Here is a 19,172-nt window from a genome sequence, read left to right on the forward strand (position 1 = left end):
CACTTATGACAGTTTTACTCATGCCCCAGCCCTCTTTCCCAGCCTCCTCCCCATCCTCCCCCTTCTCTCTCCCCCTCAGTAAGTTAAAAGTATTTATATGATCAAGAGGCTGAGTCTGCGACAGACACATCTCCCTCCCCGAGAAACCAGCCATAAGCCACAGGATTAAATGTGTGTTAGAGAGTCTGTGTTGCGCTAATGTTCAGTGTTAGAGTGCTCGTCAGCCTCAGTGTGTGAGTGTGTATACAGTGTACTAATAATCCAAAAGCATGTCTCTGTGTGTGTGTGTGTGTGTGTGTGTGTGTGTGTATCTAACAGAGAAAGACAAAGAGATGTTATGGCCCTGTGTTTGCCATTTTTTTGCCTCCAAGCTAACAAATGAGCCTTATTATTAATTGTACGTAGCATATCAATCGATAACTGACAGCAGAGAATGATTACCAAAAATACTCAACCTGTAACCAAAACAGGTAAATGATTAGCGGTGGCACATTAATGGACAACATCAATCAATGACTTACAATCAGCATCAGAGTTGTAGACCGCACCAATCAATTTCTGATATCCAGTGATGGGTTATAAAAACCTGGTCGAAGGACCATTTCACTGCACCTGACAGCCTGTCCAATTTAACACTGATGACCAGCATTAAATTAGACGCTACCAGGGGATGACTGATAAATTTCAATTTAGCCATGTTGCAAGAACAAAGCACTACATTTCCATGGCTCGTCAATGTAAATTAAATTAGCTATTTTTAGCCCTCTGGGTTAATTACTTGGTCACATGCTGGAGATCAGCCTTCAGTACAACCAGTTACAATTCCTAACCCCACCGATGACCAGGAATAGATTACCCGACTGCCTAATTGATAATCAGTGTTAGATGATTGATCAGTGCTAGTCCTTTGATTGAGTGCTGGTGAAATCCAGATTGGCAGTAAATATCTGTGATAAGGTTGATCTTAGAGATGGTGTTGAAAAGAAGCTCAAACATAGATTTGTTGCAAAGGTGCAGGTTGCGTGGTTGGACGCAGCTCTCGTTTTGATTCTGACAGGCTGAATGTAGCCCAGAATACATTTAAGGTCTGGGAGACAGTGAAAAATGTGTGTGGGTTTTTTTCTTCCTGTGCATGTGCACATGTGCGATTTAGTATGTTTGGCGAGTAAATTAAGCCTCTGGAGCCACGGGACAAATCTGACAGACGAAAGGAAGAGAGGGAGCCGAGAGGAGATACGAGAGCGCAGAAGAAGTGCTGAGCAGAGGAGAGGAAAAGAGAGGGGCCGGGGACAGGAGAGGGGAAGAGAGGAGAGGTGGAGTTAAGCTGAGCGGAGCAGCAGGGAGGAGGAGAGGAGAACAGATGAAACAGACAAGAGGGAATCAAGGGAGAGAGGAGAAGAGCAGAGGGCAAGTACAGCAATTTTTCAGCATCTGACTTAGAGGGAAACTTCATTTGAGGTGAATCTGTTGACATATAGTTCAGCATCACACTTCATAAATACAAAGGCATTCAAAAATATACAAAAAAGAGTAACACTTTCATAATAACTTGGCAGATACACAGCCCCAAAGGAAGCTGGAGTGTTGAAATCTTTCATCAGCCCTCTTTAAGATTGTCCTCTAGTCCTCATTTTAATGCTTTAAGACTTTGTGGAACACAGACTCCTCAATTAAAACCCAATATCATGACAAAAGATGTTACACTTTGGAAATGGCAATGTCTTTGTGTCAAATGTCTCAAGCACGTTGACACGTTTTTGTCCACTGGCTACAGCAGCGTGTGAATCCATTACCGCCTATTTCATTACTTTACCTTCTAGATTGGTTTTTAGAATAGAATCGCAGGCCCATACAATGATTGGTTACCTGCCAATGGCCGGTAGGGTAGACTAATTCGCCAGCCACAGCCAAAATGTAACAGCATTTGGCTGGTGGCTGGTTTTAATTTTCCAGCCTCTTTTTAAAGCCTTGGTCCCCAAAATGTCAGCATGGATGAAGTGGATATTTAATTACACATTTATTTTTATTCAGCCTTTACACTTGTGAAAAAAAGATGTTTTATTTGCTTGCTTGCTTTGCCAACTTTTATATCTTTGACATTTTATTAATCTTAGTGGGAATTTGCATTGAAGTACAACTATTCTTCATCCAGCCTCGGTTGGACCACATTTATACCATGAGGAGTTTGAAAATATCTGATACTATGAGGTGTCTCATAGGCAAGACAGCCATGAGGAGATCAGTGCCAGGATCTGCATCCAAAGGGTTTACAATTAGATTGTTTGTGCCAGAGGAAATCCCACCTTTCTCGTCTTTGTTCGGTCAACACCCCACAAATCACAATCTCTCATCTGTCCAGCAGAGTGAACCATGAAAAGAAAAAACTTTCCAAATAGGCTACAAAAAGGCTGGAGATTCCTGTTCTGTTTTATTTTAGAGTGAAACTACAATCCCGCAATCTGTGATGGTGCAGAGCCAGGTGTTTAGACGTACCTGGTGTCAATTTGTTTAATCACTGTAGAAATCCAAAGTATTTCTGCTCAGTCAGCCAACACATGATCTCCTTACACTGGAGGATCATGCAGACTTGACAATGACAATGACAAATGGTTCTCAATAGCTTCCGCAGCAGTTGGCTTTCTGATGTTTCCTTTGCCTTCTTTGTATAATTTTCAAACTCTGTCTCTCTGTCGCCCCTAACCCACACTGTTTGGAAGTTTTCTGACAAAATCAGCCTGGCTTGGTGTTGCCAGAAGCTCACAGGCCTTGGCATATGTTTTGTTAGAAACAAGTCCTGCTTGTGTCTCTAAACTTGATCTCATTCAACTCCCCGTCTTTCCCTTCTTCACCTCCTCTATTCCTCCAGCCTTAAATCCTCATAAGCCCATTCCCCCTCCCAATCTCTCCCCTCTTCTCCTCTTTCTCTTCCCCACATCCATCTTTTGCCTCCTCTACTCCATCCTCCTCACAAGATACTGTGATGAATGGTCAGTCAGTTTCCAAACCACGGAAGCCTCACCTGATGCAGCAATGGGTGTGTTTGTGTATATATCTGTGTGTGTGTGTGTGTGCTCACTCAAATGTGTGTGTTCATACAGCATTTCTGAACAGGATAAGAGAGAGAAACTAAAAATGGAAAGCAGAGGAAGACCAAGATACAGACAGACAAAGACAGCGGGAGAGAGTGTGCTATACTGTGAATATTTTAACATTTTATTTCACTCAAGAAGGAAAGAGGGGGAAGAGAGGGAAAGAGACGGGGGGGGGGGGGGGGGGGGGGGGTAAGAAAGTATGTGATGGGGGGGGGGCACCACCATTATGTGACATCTCTTCACTGACATACAGTAGAAAATGAATACATGGGCATGGTGGTGGAAATTTGGGAATAAAATGCTGTGTAAGGCTCGGGCCTCATCACTATAAACAACTCACGTTCACACACACATGCACAGCACCCACACACACACACACTGAGACAAACACACTCCCGCACACACTTTGGTATAAACAGCTCACGTTCACTGCCACAGCCCAAGAGCTACCGCAAGAATATTTATTGGCTACCAGCTCAATGGCTGTATTGAAGAGAAGGATGGGGATAGAGAAAGAGAGAGAGAGGGAGTGAGAGAGAGAGGGAGAGAGAGAGGGAGTGGGAGAGAGAGGGAGAGAGAGAGAGTGAGAGAGAGAGGGAGAGAGAGAGAGTGGGAGAGAGAGGGAGAGAGAGAGAGGGAGTGGGAGAGAGAGGGAGAGAGAGAGAGAGTGGGAGAGGGAGTGAGAGAGAGAGGGAGAGAGAGAGAGTGGGAGAGGGAGTGAGAGAGAGAGGGAGAGAGAGAGAGAGTGGGAGAGGGAGTGAGAGAGAGAGGGAGAGAGAGAGAGTGGGAGAGGGAGAGAGAGGGAGAGAGAGTGGGAGAGGGAGTGAGAGAGAGAGTGAGTGGGAGAGAGAGAGGGAGAGAGGGAGAGAGTGGGAGAGGGAGTGAGAGAGAGAGGGAGAGAGAGAGAGAGTGAGTGGGAGAGGGAGTGAGAGAGAGAGTGAGTGGGAGAGAGAGAGGGAGAGAGGGAGAGAGAGAGAGAGAGGGAGCAAACTGAAGCAAGCAGAAAATGAGGAAAGAGGGAAAGAGGCTGTTGCCGTTTCCATCCCACTCTCCTTCTTTCCCTTCATCCTCCCTTTAAGCCAATTTCTATTTCTCCGCTTTCCTCCGCAACACACCATACATCCACGCACGCACGCACTTCGCGCGTCCACACGCACGTATCCCCTCTCACTCACACACGCACCTCACAGACATCTTCACGCGCACGGAGACACAGTCACTCATATACATACACACACACACACACACACACACACACACACACCCTCAAACACGCACAGAAGAAGCAGCATCTTTCTTGTGACTGCAGCAGGGAAAGAAAACTCCAGCACCCAGTCTCACCCGAACCGCTGGTCGTGCCCGCGTGAGTGAGGGCGTTTATGTCACTGCGTGTGAAGTGCTTATGTATGTGTGTGTATGTGCGCGTGTCGCATCCCCTTACCTTGCGCGCGCGAGGAGAGCGAGCAGAGAACGAGACTCCACAGAAAACAGCGCATCACCGTCATTCCTCCGTCCGTCATCCTCTCGTTCATCCCTCTCATCCTCCTCTTCGTCGTCCCCCTCTTCATCCTCCTCTTTGCCGACGAGGGGTGCGCGAGACAGCGTTCTGTGCCGCTATTAGTAATATTATTAGCATCAATACATCTTCCGCGAGCCGAGCGCGAGCCCTCTAAGCTCTCACCGGGCCGCATGCTGCTTCACATCCAGAAAACGGAGGGAGAGAGAGAGAGAGAGAGAGAGGGAGAGAGAGAGAGAGAGAGAGAGGGAGAGAGAGAGAGAGAGGGAGAGAGAGAGAGAGAGAGAGAGAGAGAGGGAGAGAGGAGGGGGGGAGAGGGACAGAGGGGAGAGAGAGAGAGAGAGAGAGAGAGAGAGAGAGAGGGGGGAGACGCGTGCGTTTTCTTTGCCTCCTCCTTCTAACATAGACTAGATAAATCCTTCATATCCGAAAAATGACTTCAGTCAACATCCACAGAGAGAAAAGCAGAGACCGAGGGGGCGAGGGGACAGGCACACAGGTTGTCTCTCTGTCTTTAAATCCACTCTCGGCTGGCTTTGAGCGAAGCTTGTCGTCAATATCTCTCTATTCCGTCCCGTTCCCTTGCAAAAGAGTGATAGAGAGGGAGGGCGAGCTTCAAATCCACACTTCCTCCCGGCTGCATCCCCTCTTCATTCTGAAATATCCCTCTTTCTATTCAGGCTCTTTGGCTTTCCCCCCTCCAAACCTCTCCTCCGTTTATCGGCTGTCTCTTGAAAAAAATGTATCTGCTTATGTTCCCCTCGGTGTCTCAAAAATGGACAGGGGTATCTGTTCTGTATTTCTTTTCTGTCCGGATTACCCTCCTCGCCTCCGTCTCTTGACTCGTGCGTCCGTCAAACCTTCCTCTTCTTTTCCTCCTCTTCTGCTTCCTTTCCTCTCACAAACAACGGTGAAGAAAACGTAGCATCTTCATCCCCTCCTGAAAGAAGAGAAATAAATCACTCTCTCGTCATTCTCTCATTCATTTGACTTCTTTTCACACAAGCATCACCATCAGTTTCATTCTTTGTAATTTCCTTACCAAACAAGCCAAACCACAGTTGCTCGTCACGTTGAGACAGTCCTCCTTTAGTTTTCTCTTAAGTCCGACGAGGAAAAGATAATATGACAATCCCTGTTGTCAGAAACCAGAGGAGACATGCATCATCCTCTATGCTTCGTATACTTGGGTCTTTTCTCCCGCTGTAGCGGCTGGTGCGTCTCTTCCTTCTCCCCGCCGGTACAGAGATGCTGCCTTCAAGTGCTCCTCGTTAGGTCCCGCTTCAATTCACGTGCTTCTGCTCGGAGATAATAGCATAAAATGGACTCCCTGTTAAAACGAGATTGTTGTTTTGGTGGGTGTTGGTTTATTTTGAACACCAGGCTATGCAGAGGATACTCTTTATACTCTTCGCGGTTGCAGCTGTGTGAAAAGGACAAAATGCAGGGGCGTCCACTGGCACTGAGGAATGGGCGCTTGCCAAAACTTTACCCAAGATGTCCAAATCTGATCAAAACAACGAGGAAAGACAAAAAAAAATCTATTTGGAAGCCAAATGTCAAACTAAAAGGAAATCATATTATGAAAACACTGCTCTTTAACAGTGTAACATGATATGGTGAGCTTTGCCCAATAGTCACTAGGACCAGCCAATAATGGCTCGCCGGTCATCAGTCATTGCTCCACTTGCCTTCTGAAGTGAAATCAATACAAGGAAGGGCTTGGAATTTGGTGGCACATGATAGACGCAGACACTTCAGCATATCTATTGTTCTGGTGAAGTGACACTGTTGAGTTCTTGATGGCATCTAATTGATTTTCTAGCCAATACATGTGTTTGTTTAGTAGCAATACGATTCAACTGTATGCTGAATGTAACTTGCTGCTGCTTTTGCGATGATATTAACACAGTCTCTGAGGGAAATGTGTAAATGCAATACAACATCTACAAAGAATGATTACCATATTAATAATTTATATGACATTCCAAATAATAACATACACTAACATCTATTATTTATAGCAGTAAGTATACTATCAATCGTTAAAGCAGCTCCAATATGCTCGTTGTTCCCTAAATGTCACATCTTGGCAACTCAGTTATCCTAGAAATTTCTTGGATTGCACCATTTTCCTAGTTGTATTTGTTGCATCGGTAGGTTGTTCCGATCTTATTCAGTCAAAACAAAATCTCATCCAAAACATGCCGTCAGCAATAAGAGAAGCTATGAAGAAGGCTGCCTTCTGTCACATCCAACTCAAAATTTTTATCTCGTATTTATTGTTTTATTGAAAGTAATAGCGTTGTTATTGGTGTGTTTCCTTTTCTTTTGTCAGTCAAACACATAATCACGTCTGTTGCGCTCTCAAAAATAGTGAGGCAGAGAATTAAATTGCGTATAGATTTTCACTTAAGAAGAGAAAATGATAAAGTTGCTATCAAGTCAATAACAACATAAAGCCAATGTGCTACATATAAAAGACAGTCTGGAAAATATACTCACATAACACTCAAGTGTGTTACATCAGCTTGAGTTTGCCAGCTGGCATTTTGATGGTTTAAGGGGAGTGGTGTTTAATAGTTTTGGATTTCGTCCTCAAACCAGCAACAAAGTTGTATTTATTGTCCTAATATGACCAAAGTTATTACAGCTTCAGCAAGTAGAGACATAAAACAGGTATGTTGATGTCCATGCTTTCACAGTAAATGTTGGAATTTGACTCGTGTTAAGCTGATTTTAACTGCGGAATGAACTGTCTGGGTATCTTACATACATCCATTTTTTATTTACCCTCGGAGGAAGCCGTCGCATCAGAACCCATCTCCGGCCATCCATTTCTTGCAGCATGGCATGTGGTTTTCCTTCAAGGTTATGAATGGGCTGTGTTCAGACTCAGAGATGATGTTAAGTCCTTGATCTTGAGGCCATTTGAGTTAAGCGAGCAGGGAGCTGGTGGATGTAGTTTTTGGATAATGCAACCTAGCTGTTTGTAGAAAGTGTGAGTTTTAATTACTTTGACTGTTTGACTGATAACTGTAATGTTATCACTGAGAGGGAAATAGTGGTTGCTGCTCTCTGGAGAGGAGAGTTATTTACTTAGTTAGTTTGTGACAGAGAGCATGTTGAAGAAACGGGTGGAGCAGTAGAGCAGGATGGGTTGAACAATACTTTGGTACAACAGTAGGACGAGCTAGGGGGCGACATACATTGATGGCTCCTTTTTGAATGTCCTTTGTATGCTGGTCGAAGCTGAGTTTAATGTCCAGTGAGTCTGAGATATTCGAAGCTCTCAATCATTTCAACTGTATCGTTATTGATGAGGATGGGGTGCTGGAGTGACGGGGTGCCTGTTACTATTTCTGTTGTTTTCTGTCTTCCTGCCATTGAGATGAAGGTGGTTACGCTCACACCGCTGGGTGAAGTATGCAACAGTGTTGTAATAGTCCAGAACAAAACAGTTATCTGTGAGAAGAGCAAGAGGGCCAGTGCAGTCATTGGTGTACAGCGTGTGGAGAAACGTGCTCAGCACAAAACCCTGCGGTGCTCCAGTGTTGGTGGTGAGTGCATGTAGTGTTGTTGTGCCTATCCGAACTGTTTGCCATCTGTCACAGAGGATTTAAGGCTAACATATTTCTGACAAATTTGACATTGCTGAATATGAGCATCAAAAACAATTAAAATCAATTTAAATGTGTTAAATTTGACTTTTCTATGTATATTTATTAACATCTTTGGCATTAAATTGTTTAATTTGTTTCTTATCTTTAATTTTCATAGTATCTTGTTATGTTAGGGTTAGGGTTATCAAATGTTATTATTTTTCAAATTAAGTTAATTTCAAGGTGAGACATGCACACACACAACAAAACTATTGCACAAATTACTTAATTAATATTTGAAAAACAAGTATGTACCATTGTACAAATACACTTTGTCAGACAAATCCACTTGAGCATTTAAATTTGAAAAAGGAAAAGAGGAATCACATTATTCAATATCACTTTTGATAGAAATATGAATTAAGTTAAATGTCAGGAGGCTTTCAGAGGGAGTCTCGTCACCAAACAAGCCCCAAGGGAAATATGCAAACCTCATTTGGGAAACCAGTCATGTTGTTGGTCGATTTCCTTCCCATATCATAATCAAAGTATTAAATTAGCGACAGTGCTTCGGATTTCCTGACCGTTCATTCTCAGTGCAGTTTCAGTGTAATCTACAGTGTTTGTTTCGTGTGTGTGTGTGTGTGTATTGAAGGGTCATGGGGGCAATGTATGTGTGTTTGTCTGAAATCAGTTAAGGGAATTTCTGTAAAGGGGAGGAATATCCTCACAGGTGTAAGCTATATAAATGGGCCTGTGTGAGGGTTAATGAGAATATGTGTGGGTGAATGTGTGTGTGCGTGTGTGTGCCTGATGCGTGTGTGTGTGTGTGCCTGATGCGTGTGTGTGTGTGTGCCTGATGCGTGTGTGTGTGTGTGAGAAATCTGCTCCCACACGTTCCCTTAAAGCACTCTTCTGCCATCTACAGGCGCATTCTCTCTCCCTTCTTCTTCCTCCCTCGTTCTACCAATCACAAACCTGGTGTTAATAATTCTGGCATCATCTTAATATGCATTGCACAACTTCGGAGTGTGCTCGCTGTACATACTGTCAGTTTGCATGTACCTGAATGCATGTGTGTCTCAAATCCTCTGTGTGCAGATCTGTGGGCCCTTCATAGGCTGTACGTCTTGCGTGTTGCTTTCAGAAATCAATAAGCCATGTGTGAGGTTGGTGTCCTGAGAGAGAGACAGGAGGGGAAAGACCAAGAGAGGAGAGCGGAGGGAAGGGGGGGAGCTAAAGAGGAGAGGATGTGAGGATGGAGGGAGGGGTGTGAGGTAGGAGATATAGATGGGTGTGAAGAGTAAAGCAGCAGGACGAGGACAAGAGGAATATAGGATAAGAGAAAGAGAGGGACCCAAGAGAGAATGAAAGGAGCAAACAGAAGAAAGAAGGCAATAAAACAAGAGGAGAGAAGCAAAATGAGTACGAGAGGAGGGAGAGGGACAGAAGGAAGATAGGGAGAATGAGATGAAGAGATGTAAGGTAAGGAGATGAGGGAAGGAAAGTGGGAGAAAAGAGGAAAAAAAGGAAAAAAGACAAAGGAAGGGAGACACAAAAGAGGGTGAAGGGAAAATGGGGAGGTACAAGATGTAAAACATTCAGGCTCGAGAATTGTAGATAAAGAGTAAAGGGAAGGGAAGAGGGCAGAGGAGGGGGATGGGACGAGTGTCTGTGCCTAAAAAATAAAATGGAAATCTATGTGCGAGAGGGAGAAAGAGAGGAGAGGAGAAGGAGAAAGAGAGAGAAAATGAAAAGGAATGAGATGGTCGAGCTGGAGAGAGTTGCATGAGTAATCCACTCTTCTGAATGGTTCTTTGCAGTCGCCCCAAAAAGTATACACAGTGAACAGGCAGCTGTAATGTATTCCAACATGTCCTAGAAACCCAGGAAACTGAGGTTCACATTACATACTTTACTCATTCTACTGTATATTAAGCCTTTATCCAGAGCAGCTAACATATTTCAAACAGGTAGAGGCATCGGCGTCTTGTTCAAAGTAATGTTGTTGACAGAACTGAACCTGTCAACTTGTCCTTGTTTATCCCTGCAGCGTGGTAGCACTGGTTCAAACGAGGTTACATAAGATTGTTAGATATCCAAAAACCTATTTGTTTGCGTCCATTACTGAGTAATTGTTCTGATCGCAGCCTTTTGTTTTTTATGATTTGAGATGACACATCCCGTCTCTTTGGATCTTGACGCCAACAGCTGACAAGTGCTGAAATAAATCTACAATTTTGTCTCCATATACAATCGTTATTGTTGTAATTGTGGACGGCACACGCCAAACCTTTTCACAGCCCATTCACACAGATTACGTTTTGTATTGTGTTTGTCATGTCTGTGAGTTCTCCTGAAAGAGGAGCGCACAGTGCAGCAGGCAAAGCTTAAAGGGAATTCATTAGTAACTTACAAGAAAGTGCAGCACTGTCCTTCTGTCTCCATGCAATGACAATTATATAGTATTTTCAGTCAGTCCAGACAACACCCTCTTTTTGAAAAAGCTAACAAAGTCATTGGCAGCATGAACTGAGGGAGGTTTTAGCACTAATACTAGACACTGTCATGTGAAGTTTCTTTGAACCTTTTTGTTAATTTTGATTCAATAATTATGAACCATTCTGTCTCCTTAAGACTGAATGCCTATTCAATAATGATTCATCAGAAACCATAGTCCATTTTCCAAATGTTAATTGTCCACTTCACACCGGAATATCATGCACACTGGAAGAGCGGTGAACTATAGAAAGTCAAAATGCAGTGTGCTTGCAGGTTTAGATGCCTGTTCCAAAGAACATCCATGCTTAACTTCAGGCATGTATCTCTCTATTCTTCTTCCCTATTAATCCAGCCACCCAACAGACAAGTAATAGATTTCATATACACCTGAATGCTGAAATGACATTGTCCACAGTGTCAGGATACACGATTCGTTGCAAGTATTAAGCATATTTGATACGAAGGGGACTCCCTACAGATGCAGTAGCTATGCTCGTGAACAGCAGGGCAGCAACATCCTCACAGCAGGGTGGCAACAAGACCCCGTCAGATGTGTATTCTGACTATTTGACTTGAGCCCTTCTGGGACTGGCATAAAGCGGTCACGTCTGTATGTGAGCAGGCGGCTTAACTGCAACAGTGGAAAATAAGAATCCCATTTTGTAAGAAGTTTTGTGGAGAGCAGCATCCAAGCGATACAAAAAAGGACGGATTTATTTATTTTTTGTCAGTGGAGCATGGTCCCTCACTGGGATATCCACTAATGAGGTAATTGACTAACGAGATATCCAATCAGGATCCACAGTGCCGGAGGGCGGGAAGGCGGCTGCTGTCGACACAATCGAGTGATTCCCATTTTCCAAATGCACACACACACACAGGCATTTATGCCCACACACTCTACCACAGAGAGAATATTTGTTCATCACCAGCTGCCTGTGTACAAGCAATGTTGCTTGTGGGGTGTGAGAGACAGATTGTATATGAGTGCTAGATGTGTGTGTCTGTCTGTGTGAAAGGGGGCAATGTACAACAAGTGGCAGCATCATTGACTTTACAACAAGGTGCCAGTGGCTACTGCAAGCAGACACACCCACACACACTCTCACACACCAGGTTTTGGCTCTGATTAGTTTCACACATGGCAGACAACATCAGAAGTGTTACCCTCGGTTATTGTGGGGATAGATACAGATGCTATCTGATTGAAAAGAGGAAGAGGGGAGGAATGGCATTACTGTCAGTGTCCTGCAGAAACCCTGTATGTGCAACAGTCAGGCACCGGTGATATGAGGTTTCTCTGACTCCCCAACAACATATTGTATATTGTTTTCATGTTGAGTTCAAGGCTACCATAGTACTTTATGTGCTGAGTAAATCCCATGATCACCGCACTGATGAAAATATAGCCTAACTTTCCGTCATTCCTGAAAAGCTCGCTTTGGTGAATTCACCGCTGTTAGAACCGCTTTTCTGAAATTGAGTACAACTGATGTCTGCTGCTGTATATAGATGTTATAGGCCTAGTTTGGTAAGGACTCAAGCATTTTCACTACATGACACTGTAATTGATTTTTTAAATCTAATTGAACACAAAACTCCAGAAGAAGCTAAAACTGCAGACATTTACTTTCTTCTTCTACTTTCTTTCCTCCCATTGACGTTTCTGCCCAAGTGACATTTATCTTTCTTAAGTATTTCAGTTGATAAGAGAAGAATGTTTTGTCACCAGTGACACAGAAAACATGAATTTTGGAGTATTAAACAGTTCAGACAAGTCTGGGAGCAATCCTTGCGGTAATATTGCACACTGAAGCGAGATATTGATGTGGCGTCTGGTTTTTAAGGGGTGAAGCGGACATGGCTCCCAGCAACCACTTCCCATTACTTTCAGATAGAGGTGATTTGGATGCAATCTATTGCACTCCATTGCATCGTGTGTGTGTGTGTGTGTGTGTGTGTGTGTGTGTGTGTGTGTGTGTGTGTGTGTGGTCATAGGTGTTTTGTGTGTAATCTCTAATAAAGCAGTGATGGACTATGGTGTGCAGCCATTTTGAGTGAGATGGACTGGATCTAAGTATTGTACTGCCTGTTCTGATACTCTTTCTCTCTCTCCCACACTACTCTTTTTTCAGTCTCACACACTGCCTGCAGGAAAGGAGGAATCTTCTAAAATGGTAATTTATCTACATCTCATTCCCTCTTTTCACTACCTCTTTCCTCTCTACACTATCAGAGCAGGACACAAGCACACTCTCAATCACACACACACACGCAGGCTGGGCGTTTTTTGGGTTGTAAATCCAGCACCAATGAGAAGCTGTCGCCGTCCACACCTGATAAATAAGGAGCTCCTGTGAATGTGTGTTTGGGATGGGGGGTCGAATTTATGACTTTCAGTGGGGGGGGGGGGGGGGGTGAACACAGTGGAGTAAATGCATGTCCATCCATTATGCCAAGTCAAAAAAGGGAAAAGAGGAGACCGTTCGTTGAGCTGATTATTGTGTCTTGTTAGAATTAAACTACAATGTGCAGTTAGCAATCATCCTATCTTTTAATTAATCTGATTAAAGAATTAAAGAAGCCTGAGATGACTCAAAGGTCCAAATCCAAAACCTGAATATTTACGAGACAACCTGTAGACTGAGCAGACTCATTATGCACACATGGAGGCTCATAATCTGTAGGTTTCTTTGCTTTAATGTCCTTGAATGTGCCATGCAGCCGCTCTGCAAATCAGACCCATCGTGCTGCAGGAACCATATCACTGTCCATTCTGCCCTTCCAAGAACTTTTAGCTCCAATCAAACAACAATAGTCTGACCAGCATTGTAAAGATAAACAGGTGCGAGACAACAAGTTACCTAGCAACAGCCATGGTGTAGGGTCAGAGCTAACATGCTGCCGCTGAAAACTGGAAAGCACTTTCTTCCTACAGCTCTGGTGTTGATTGTGTCACAAGAGGTTTGCTGAACAGGTGCAATATGTCTTTTCCCGACTGATGCATTTTTAGTTTTTTTGTGGTAACACCTAATAATGACATTTTTCAAAGGGGTGTTGTATTTATCAGGAATATCTTTTTCATAAAATGAGTGTTAAAGGAGTACAGCTACCAGACCATGCAGGTTAGATGAGGGAGTGCTGTATTAGACTCTTTTTTTTTTTGTCAGTAATGGGGTTAGGCAGGGTGGGATATTATCTCAACTCTTGTTTGACTTGTATATAAAAAACCTGTGCGGTAATTAAATGCTTGTTAAACAGGCTGTGTTTTTCATGATGAATCTTTTTTTGTATTAAGATGTTGAGTATATGCTCCCAATATGGTCCTGACTTTGACACAAAGACCATTATATCATAATTAGGTGTGAAGAGGATAGAAACTTTGCTGAGTCATCATCGACAGCGATGATGAAATACAGTATATGCTCACTTGTTTGTATTAAGATCTCACTGTTCAGGGATTACTGTGGCCCCCTTGTCAGCGTGGTGTAGGTATAAAAAGGGCAGCATGCAGACACTCACAGCAGCTTACAGTGATGCCACGAGGATGCTTTTGTGTGTGCAAAGATCTTACATTGTGACTCTTATGATTGTCAGCATAAATGTACCCATATGTCAGGCAGCGATAAGGAACCTTATAAAGAACAGCCTAACTGAAGTACTGGTGAATCCTACCAAAAGCTGCTCATGTTGAGATGCGATGAGATTCTTTGTACTTTTTGAGAGTGGGTGATGCTGATTAGCTCTCAGTTGCAGTGTTTTCATTGTGATGTGCATACATATGAAATTGATTTTAATACGTTTACGTTATTTTTTAAGTTTTCTATTTATTTCTATTATTTTTTTATATGAATCTGTGATTGAATTATTACCCAGCAGACCAAAAAAGACAAAAATATAACATTCACTTCAAATTTGCATCAAAATAATACATCTATCTAGTATTGTTTTTCAAAAAAGCCCGTACTGCTGCCCCTAAAACAAGTTTTCTCATGATTTCAGTCCTAGGTGTTTTCTTACAGTTTCTTCAGTTCTATAAACATTGCCTTGTAAGGATGGCCATGTAGCGACTGGACTTTAAAAGCAGAAGGCTTGAGGCAGAGGTTAGGTGCAGATCACCCAGGTGTTTATTTCACCCACAATGAAGAGGTAGTAACAATAACATTCATACTTCCCCACATATAATACTGTGGCCCACAGGCAGCATGTGGTCCTGACAGCAGCAGCACTTGGTAGAAACTGGCAACGAGCTTGACCCCTACCATAGGGTATGGATATCCCCCCTCACCTGACATCAAAACTACACAAAACACAACAGATACATTAAGCATTAATCTACATCTATACTCCACGACTGTCAAAAAGTCTGCATAATCTTTTCATGTTACACATTACAACAGGACCATGAAAAACAGATTAAAGTACACTAACACCCCTACACTAATTACCACATGGTATCTCCTGGAACCTTTAAATTGGTGCTACCTTAGATACCTTGGGGAGTCTTTTCACGCGAACACCCTGGAGAGGAGACACAACCGAGGTGAGTGACCTGAGCACAAACACAAGCCTCTTGTGGCCAAAATCAGTATTACAGCACCAAAAACTTTTTTTCTGTACCTGTTACACAGACGGAAAAAAAGGAAGTTAGATTATCCTGGCCAAAACTTTTTTTTTTTTTACACTTCTTGTTCTTTAGTCATAAACACAGGAGAGAAAACAACTTAGATCAGACTTCACCAGAATTTTTTTTCTCACTTGCCTCTTCGGGCTTCCATAAGTCTAACATGAAAATCCCAAACACAGATTTCCAGTGTTACTGAGCACTGATTTGACACCTGCTGTCACATATGTTTTACATTTTGCTTACGGTGCACTCCACTGGCTGTACTGTTAGAGAGCACATCATCAAGTGAAGGACAGTACACATTGAATTGTTCTCCTACTGTATCTGTGTCAGGGTCTTATGAGAATTATCTGGAGAGGGAAACAGAATAGATGAAGTGCCAGCGGAGTGGTCAAGACTGTGATAGACAGAAAAGGAACAGATAGACAAAAGAGAAGCAAAGTCGGTGAGAGACAGAAAGAGGCAGGTGCTCAGTGGTCAGTGCCGTTGTTGGACAGCAATGTTAACCTGTTAATGCCAGAGTACACATAATTGATTTAATTAACTCGCAACAGCACACTCCTCACACAGTCTGAATAAAACAAATCACATTCAGAAATACAATCATAATCAAATTTAATCAAAGCCTTTCCAGTCATTTGTGAATGAATGTAATGTAAGAGTGAGTCTTTGTGTATGTGCTGTCATGAGAAAGAGAGAACAGTAAGCACAGGTGTAACCATGTAAGTTTCATATTTTAGATTTATGTATTTCAGAACTTTGCAAAGACAAGAAACTTGCAGCTTTTCCGGAGGACACTCCTGGGACCCAGGTTGAGGAGCCTTAAGGCATTGTGCTACAATGTTCAGAAATACCTGAAATATTCTCAAAGTCAAGGTTCTGCACGCTGTTATGCAAGCCACTACTCAATGTTCACCTCCGGTTCAGGGTTTAAAAACTGGAATTTGGGTACATAAAAAAAACTTTAGCTGATGTTTTGTTTCTTACTTCAATTCAAATATTGTGCATTGGTGATGTCAATGGAAGAGATGGAAGTTTAGGGTGACAGGGTGACCTAGTGGTTTGAGGTACCATCCAATTACTGAAAGGTCACAGGTTTGATCACAGAAAAATCCACTGAGTGTCCATCAACAACCATGTATCATGTCAAATAGTCCTTGAGATAAACCTTGAATGCCTGCCTGCTCACTCAGTTCCAGTTCATGAATGGTAAGCACGGTGGTACACCCTGTATATTAATCAAACTTAGATAATAAAAAAGGGACAAGCTCCATTGTAGAAGTGCAAAGAGCTTGCACCTTGAAATAGTGTGTGAAAGCAGTATTTTAAATATGAGCAAAATCTTTCAAAACTTACAGCTTTCATGCCAAAATGCAGAACAATCCAACAAAATGTAACAAAAAAAGAGGAACCCGGGGCTCAATGGTAACATACATGTAACAACTTGAGTTAGACGGCACTGTTCTCACCATCTCTTTAAACCTCGTCTATCTATCTCAGTTCCACGCTAGAGAAGCTGTCAGTGTTGAATGTTGAAAGGCTCTTACATTCATCAAGTATCAAGTATGGCTAAATGTGCAATAAGTGTTTGATGTCTCACTTAGAGAGCTAGAAGGGGTGGTAATCTTAAGTACACTTATCGTTGGTAAGCAGAGCGATAATGTGCCACACAGCAAGAACCCCTTTCAGCTCTGTGAAAACGAAGATTCTCAGTTTCAGTTAGTATCACTTAGTGAAACCAGAGAAATTACATCTTTGCAACCAGATGCTCTCTCGGCTCTGAAAATACAGAGTATAGAGCAAACGATCTGGGAAAGACTAAGTAAAATCATTATATTTTGTACATTTTTTGGAGCAATAAATCAGACCCATATCGGAAGAAATACAAAATAAAAGAACATTTTTGTGGTTATAAATTCTATGTATACTAAATATGAATACATATTTACAAATTTACAAATAACCAGTCAAATTAGCTACTTTTTCAATTTTGTCATAAGCTGTCAACTTCATAAAAAAGGACAATAGAGAATGGGGGAGGTATAAGGATGCAATCAGGTGCGGAAGGAGAGAGGCGAGAGAGAGTGAGGGATGGAGCAGAAGATTGAAGAGAAAAAGATAGATGGATGAGGTGAGTCTCCTACTGAAAGGTCAGGTGTTCCCGCTGCAGTTAATGTTTTACCTTTTATCTTCTGAGACAGAAGCCAGACAGAGGCACGATGACAGAAAAACGGATTTTGCGAGGTATCATTCAATAAAACCGGTTGTATTAAAGTGGAGAGACATCTGTGGAGGATGAAGTCAATTAGTCCCCAATGACGCTGGAGCCAAACATGCACTTCCTCTCTTTTCCTCCTCTTCAAACGCTCTGTCTTTTGATCTGCTGTTTACATGTGTACAAACTGCAGAGGGACGGTGTCATCTTTTTCTCAGGTTTTGCTCCAGTTTGTTCACCTTTGCAGAAGAGACGGTGCTGTTATTTTACATTGGTTTAAGTGGTGCATTTGATGTACTGTAGGTCAGGAGCAGGGAGGGAGAGGGGTTTTATGGCCTCTCACGGACTAGTGGGAATGGAGGATGTGTGGTGGGCACCTGTTTCAAGATAGGAGGTGTTAAAAGCTGGTGACAAACACTAGGGTAACTGCTAGTGGTATTTTAGAGCAGGGTGTGTGCGTGCTGGCTGCAAATTTAACTGCTCCAGCTTCAAGAGTTGTTATGTCTCATGCCCACTGTTAACTGAAGACAAAGGTTTGGCTGGGGAGCTCTCCTGTTTCTGTCATGCAGCCAGCAGTCTCCATCTGACTTCATTCAGGTGTGAAATCCCAGACCTAAAGCTGAAATTTAGACCTCCTGCATGTTCAAACTGCAGAAACATTCTGGTGCCACATTTGTGAAGTTGTTTCACCTCATTCCTGTTGGTATCTAGTGACTAAATAAGTATTCAGATATTAACCTGAAAGTGATAAATGACACTGCTTCCTTTACGTGCTACCAACCTCAGTGACTGAAGCAATGTAGAATAATTAGCCAAATTATGGTCAAATTTTGGAACACACTGAGTAGAGAGCAGATAAGTCAATAATGCTTAAGTAGAGCGCAAGATACAAACAAAACTGTGTTCATGTGGTTCAAAATATTGTTAAAATCTCTAGTGTATCTTTAAATTAAAATCTCAATACCACAATCAATAGTCTAAAAAGCCCTGCATTCAAGGTTTTACTCACAGAAAACTACAAGAACAAATTCAAGTATCAAAATCTAAATGATAAAGCTTTGTCTCTCCCCCAACATGTTTCACGTGTGAAATCTAGAAACTGCATGATAAATATAGGTGTGTAAAAAGTACAATATGTTCTTGTATATAGCCTCACACAAAGTCAAATATCTGAACTGGACTTACCCATTGCCTCTCATGAATTGAAAAATTGAAAAAAGAAAAAGGGGGTCAAGGGCTTACCAGGAGACATCTGAGAAGATGGAGAACAGAGACTTTGTTTTTGTGAAGATTTTAAAATGTCAGGTTGCTTTTTTCTCATTTCCTTATTGTGGTAAGATGTCATGACCTGTTGGTCTTTCAGGTCAAGGTAAAACAGAGTATATAAATACCTGTTCAGCATGTTGACATCTTCTGGGTTTGGGAACAAATATGTTGCTGAGATGAATTATTGAATGCTGGAGCCTCATGTCTATTTAAGGTAAGTGGGAGGCTAAGTAGGTCTGTTCAGGTGGGGTAAAGCATTTAGGAAGGATGTACAAACAGTTGCAAAGTTCAAGGGACAGAACAATGCCAGATGTACCAGTGGGACTACAGTTGAATAAAGAGGGGATAAAGA

At 42.5% G+C, this 19,172-nt stretch overlaps 1 protein-coding gene across 1 annotated transcript in view; it reads right to left on the reverse strand.

The window, feature by feature from the left end:
- Window positions 1–4,783, reverse strand: part of LOC139298973 (CUB and sushi domain-containing protein 3-like) — a 310,941-nt gene extending 306,158 nt beyond the window's left edge. Inside the window, 1 exon segment of the mRNA XM_070921804.1 lies at window positions 4,534–4,783. Within this exon segment, the coding sequence (XP_070777905.1) occupies window positions 4,534–4,783 (250 nt within the window).
- Window positions 4,784–19,172: the final 14,389 nt, after the last annotated feature.

The sequence above is a fragment of the Enoplosus armatus genome, chromosome 16, assembly GCF_043641665.1.
Source record: "Enoplosus armatus isolate fEnoArm2 chromosome 16, fEnoArm2.hap1, whole genome shotgun sequence".
NCBI classification, from domain to species: Eukaryota; Metazoa; Chordata; class Actinopteri; order Centrarchiformes; family Enoplosidae; genus Enoplosus; species Enoplosus armatus.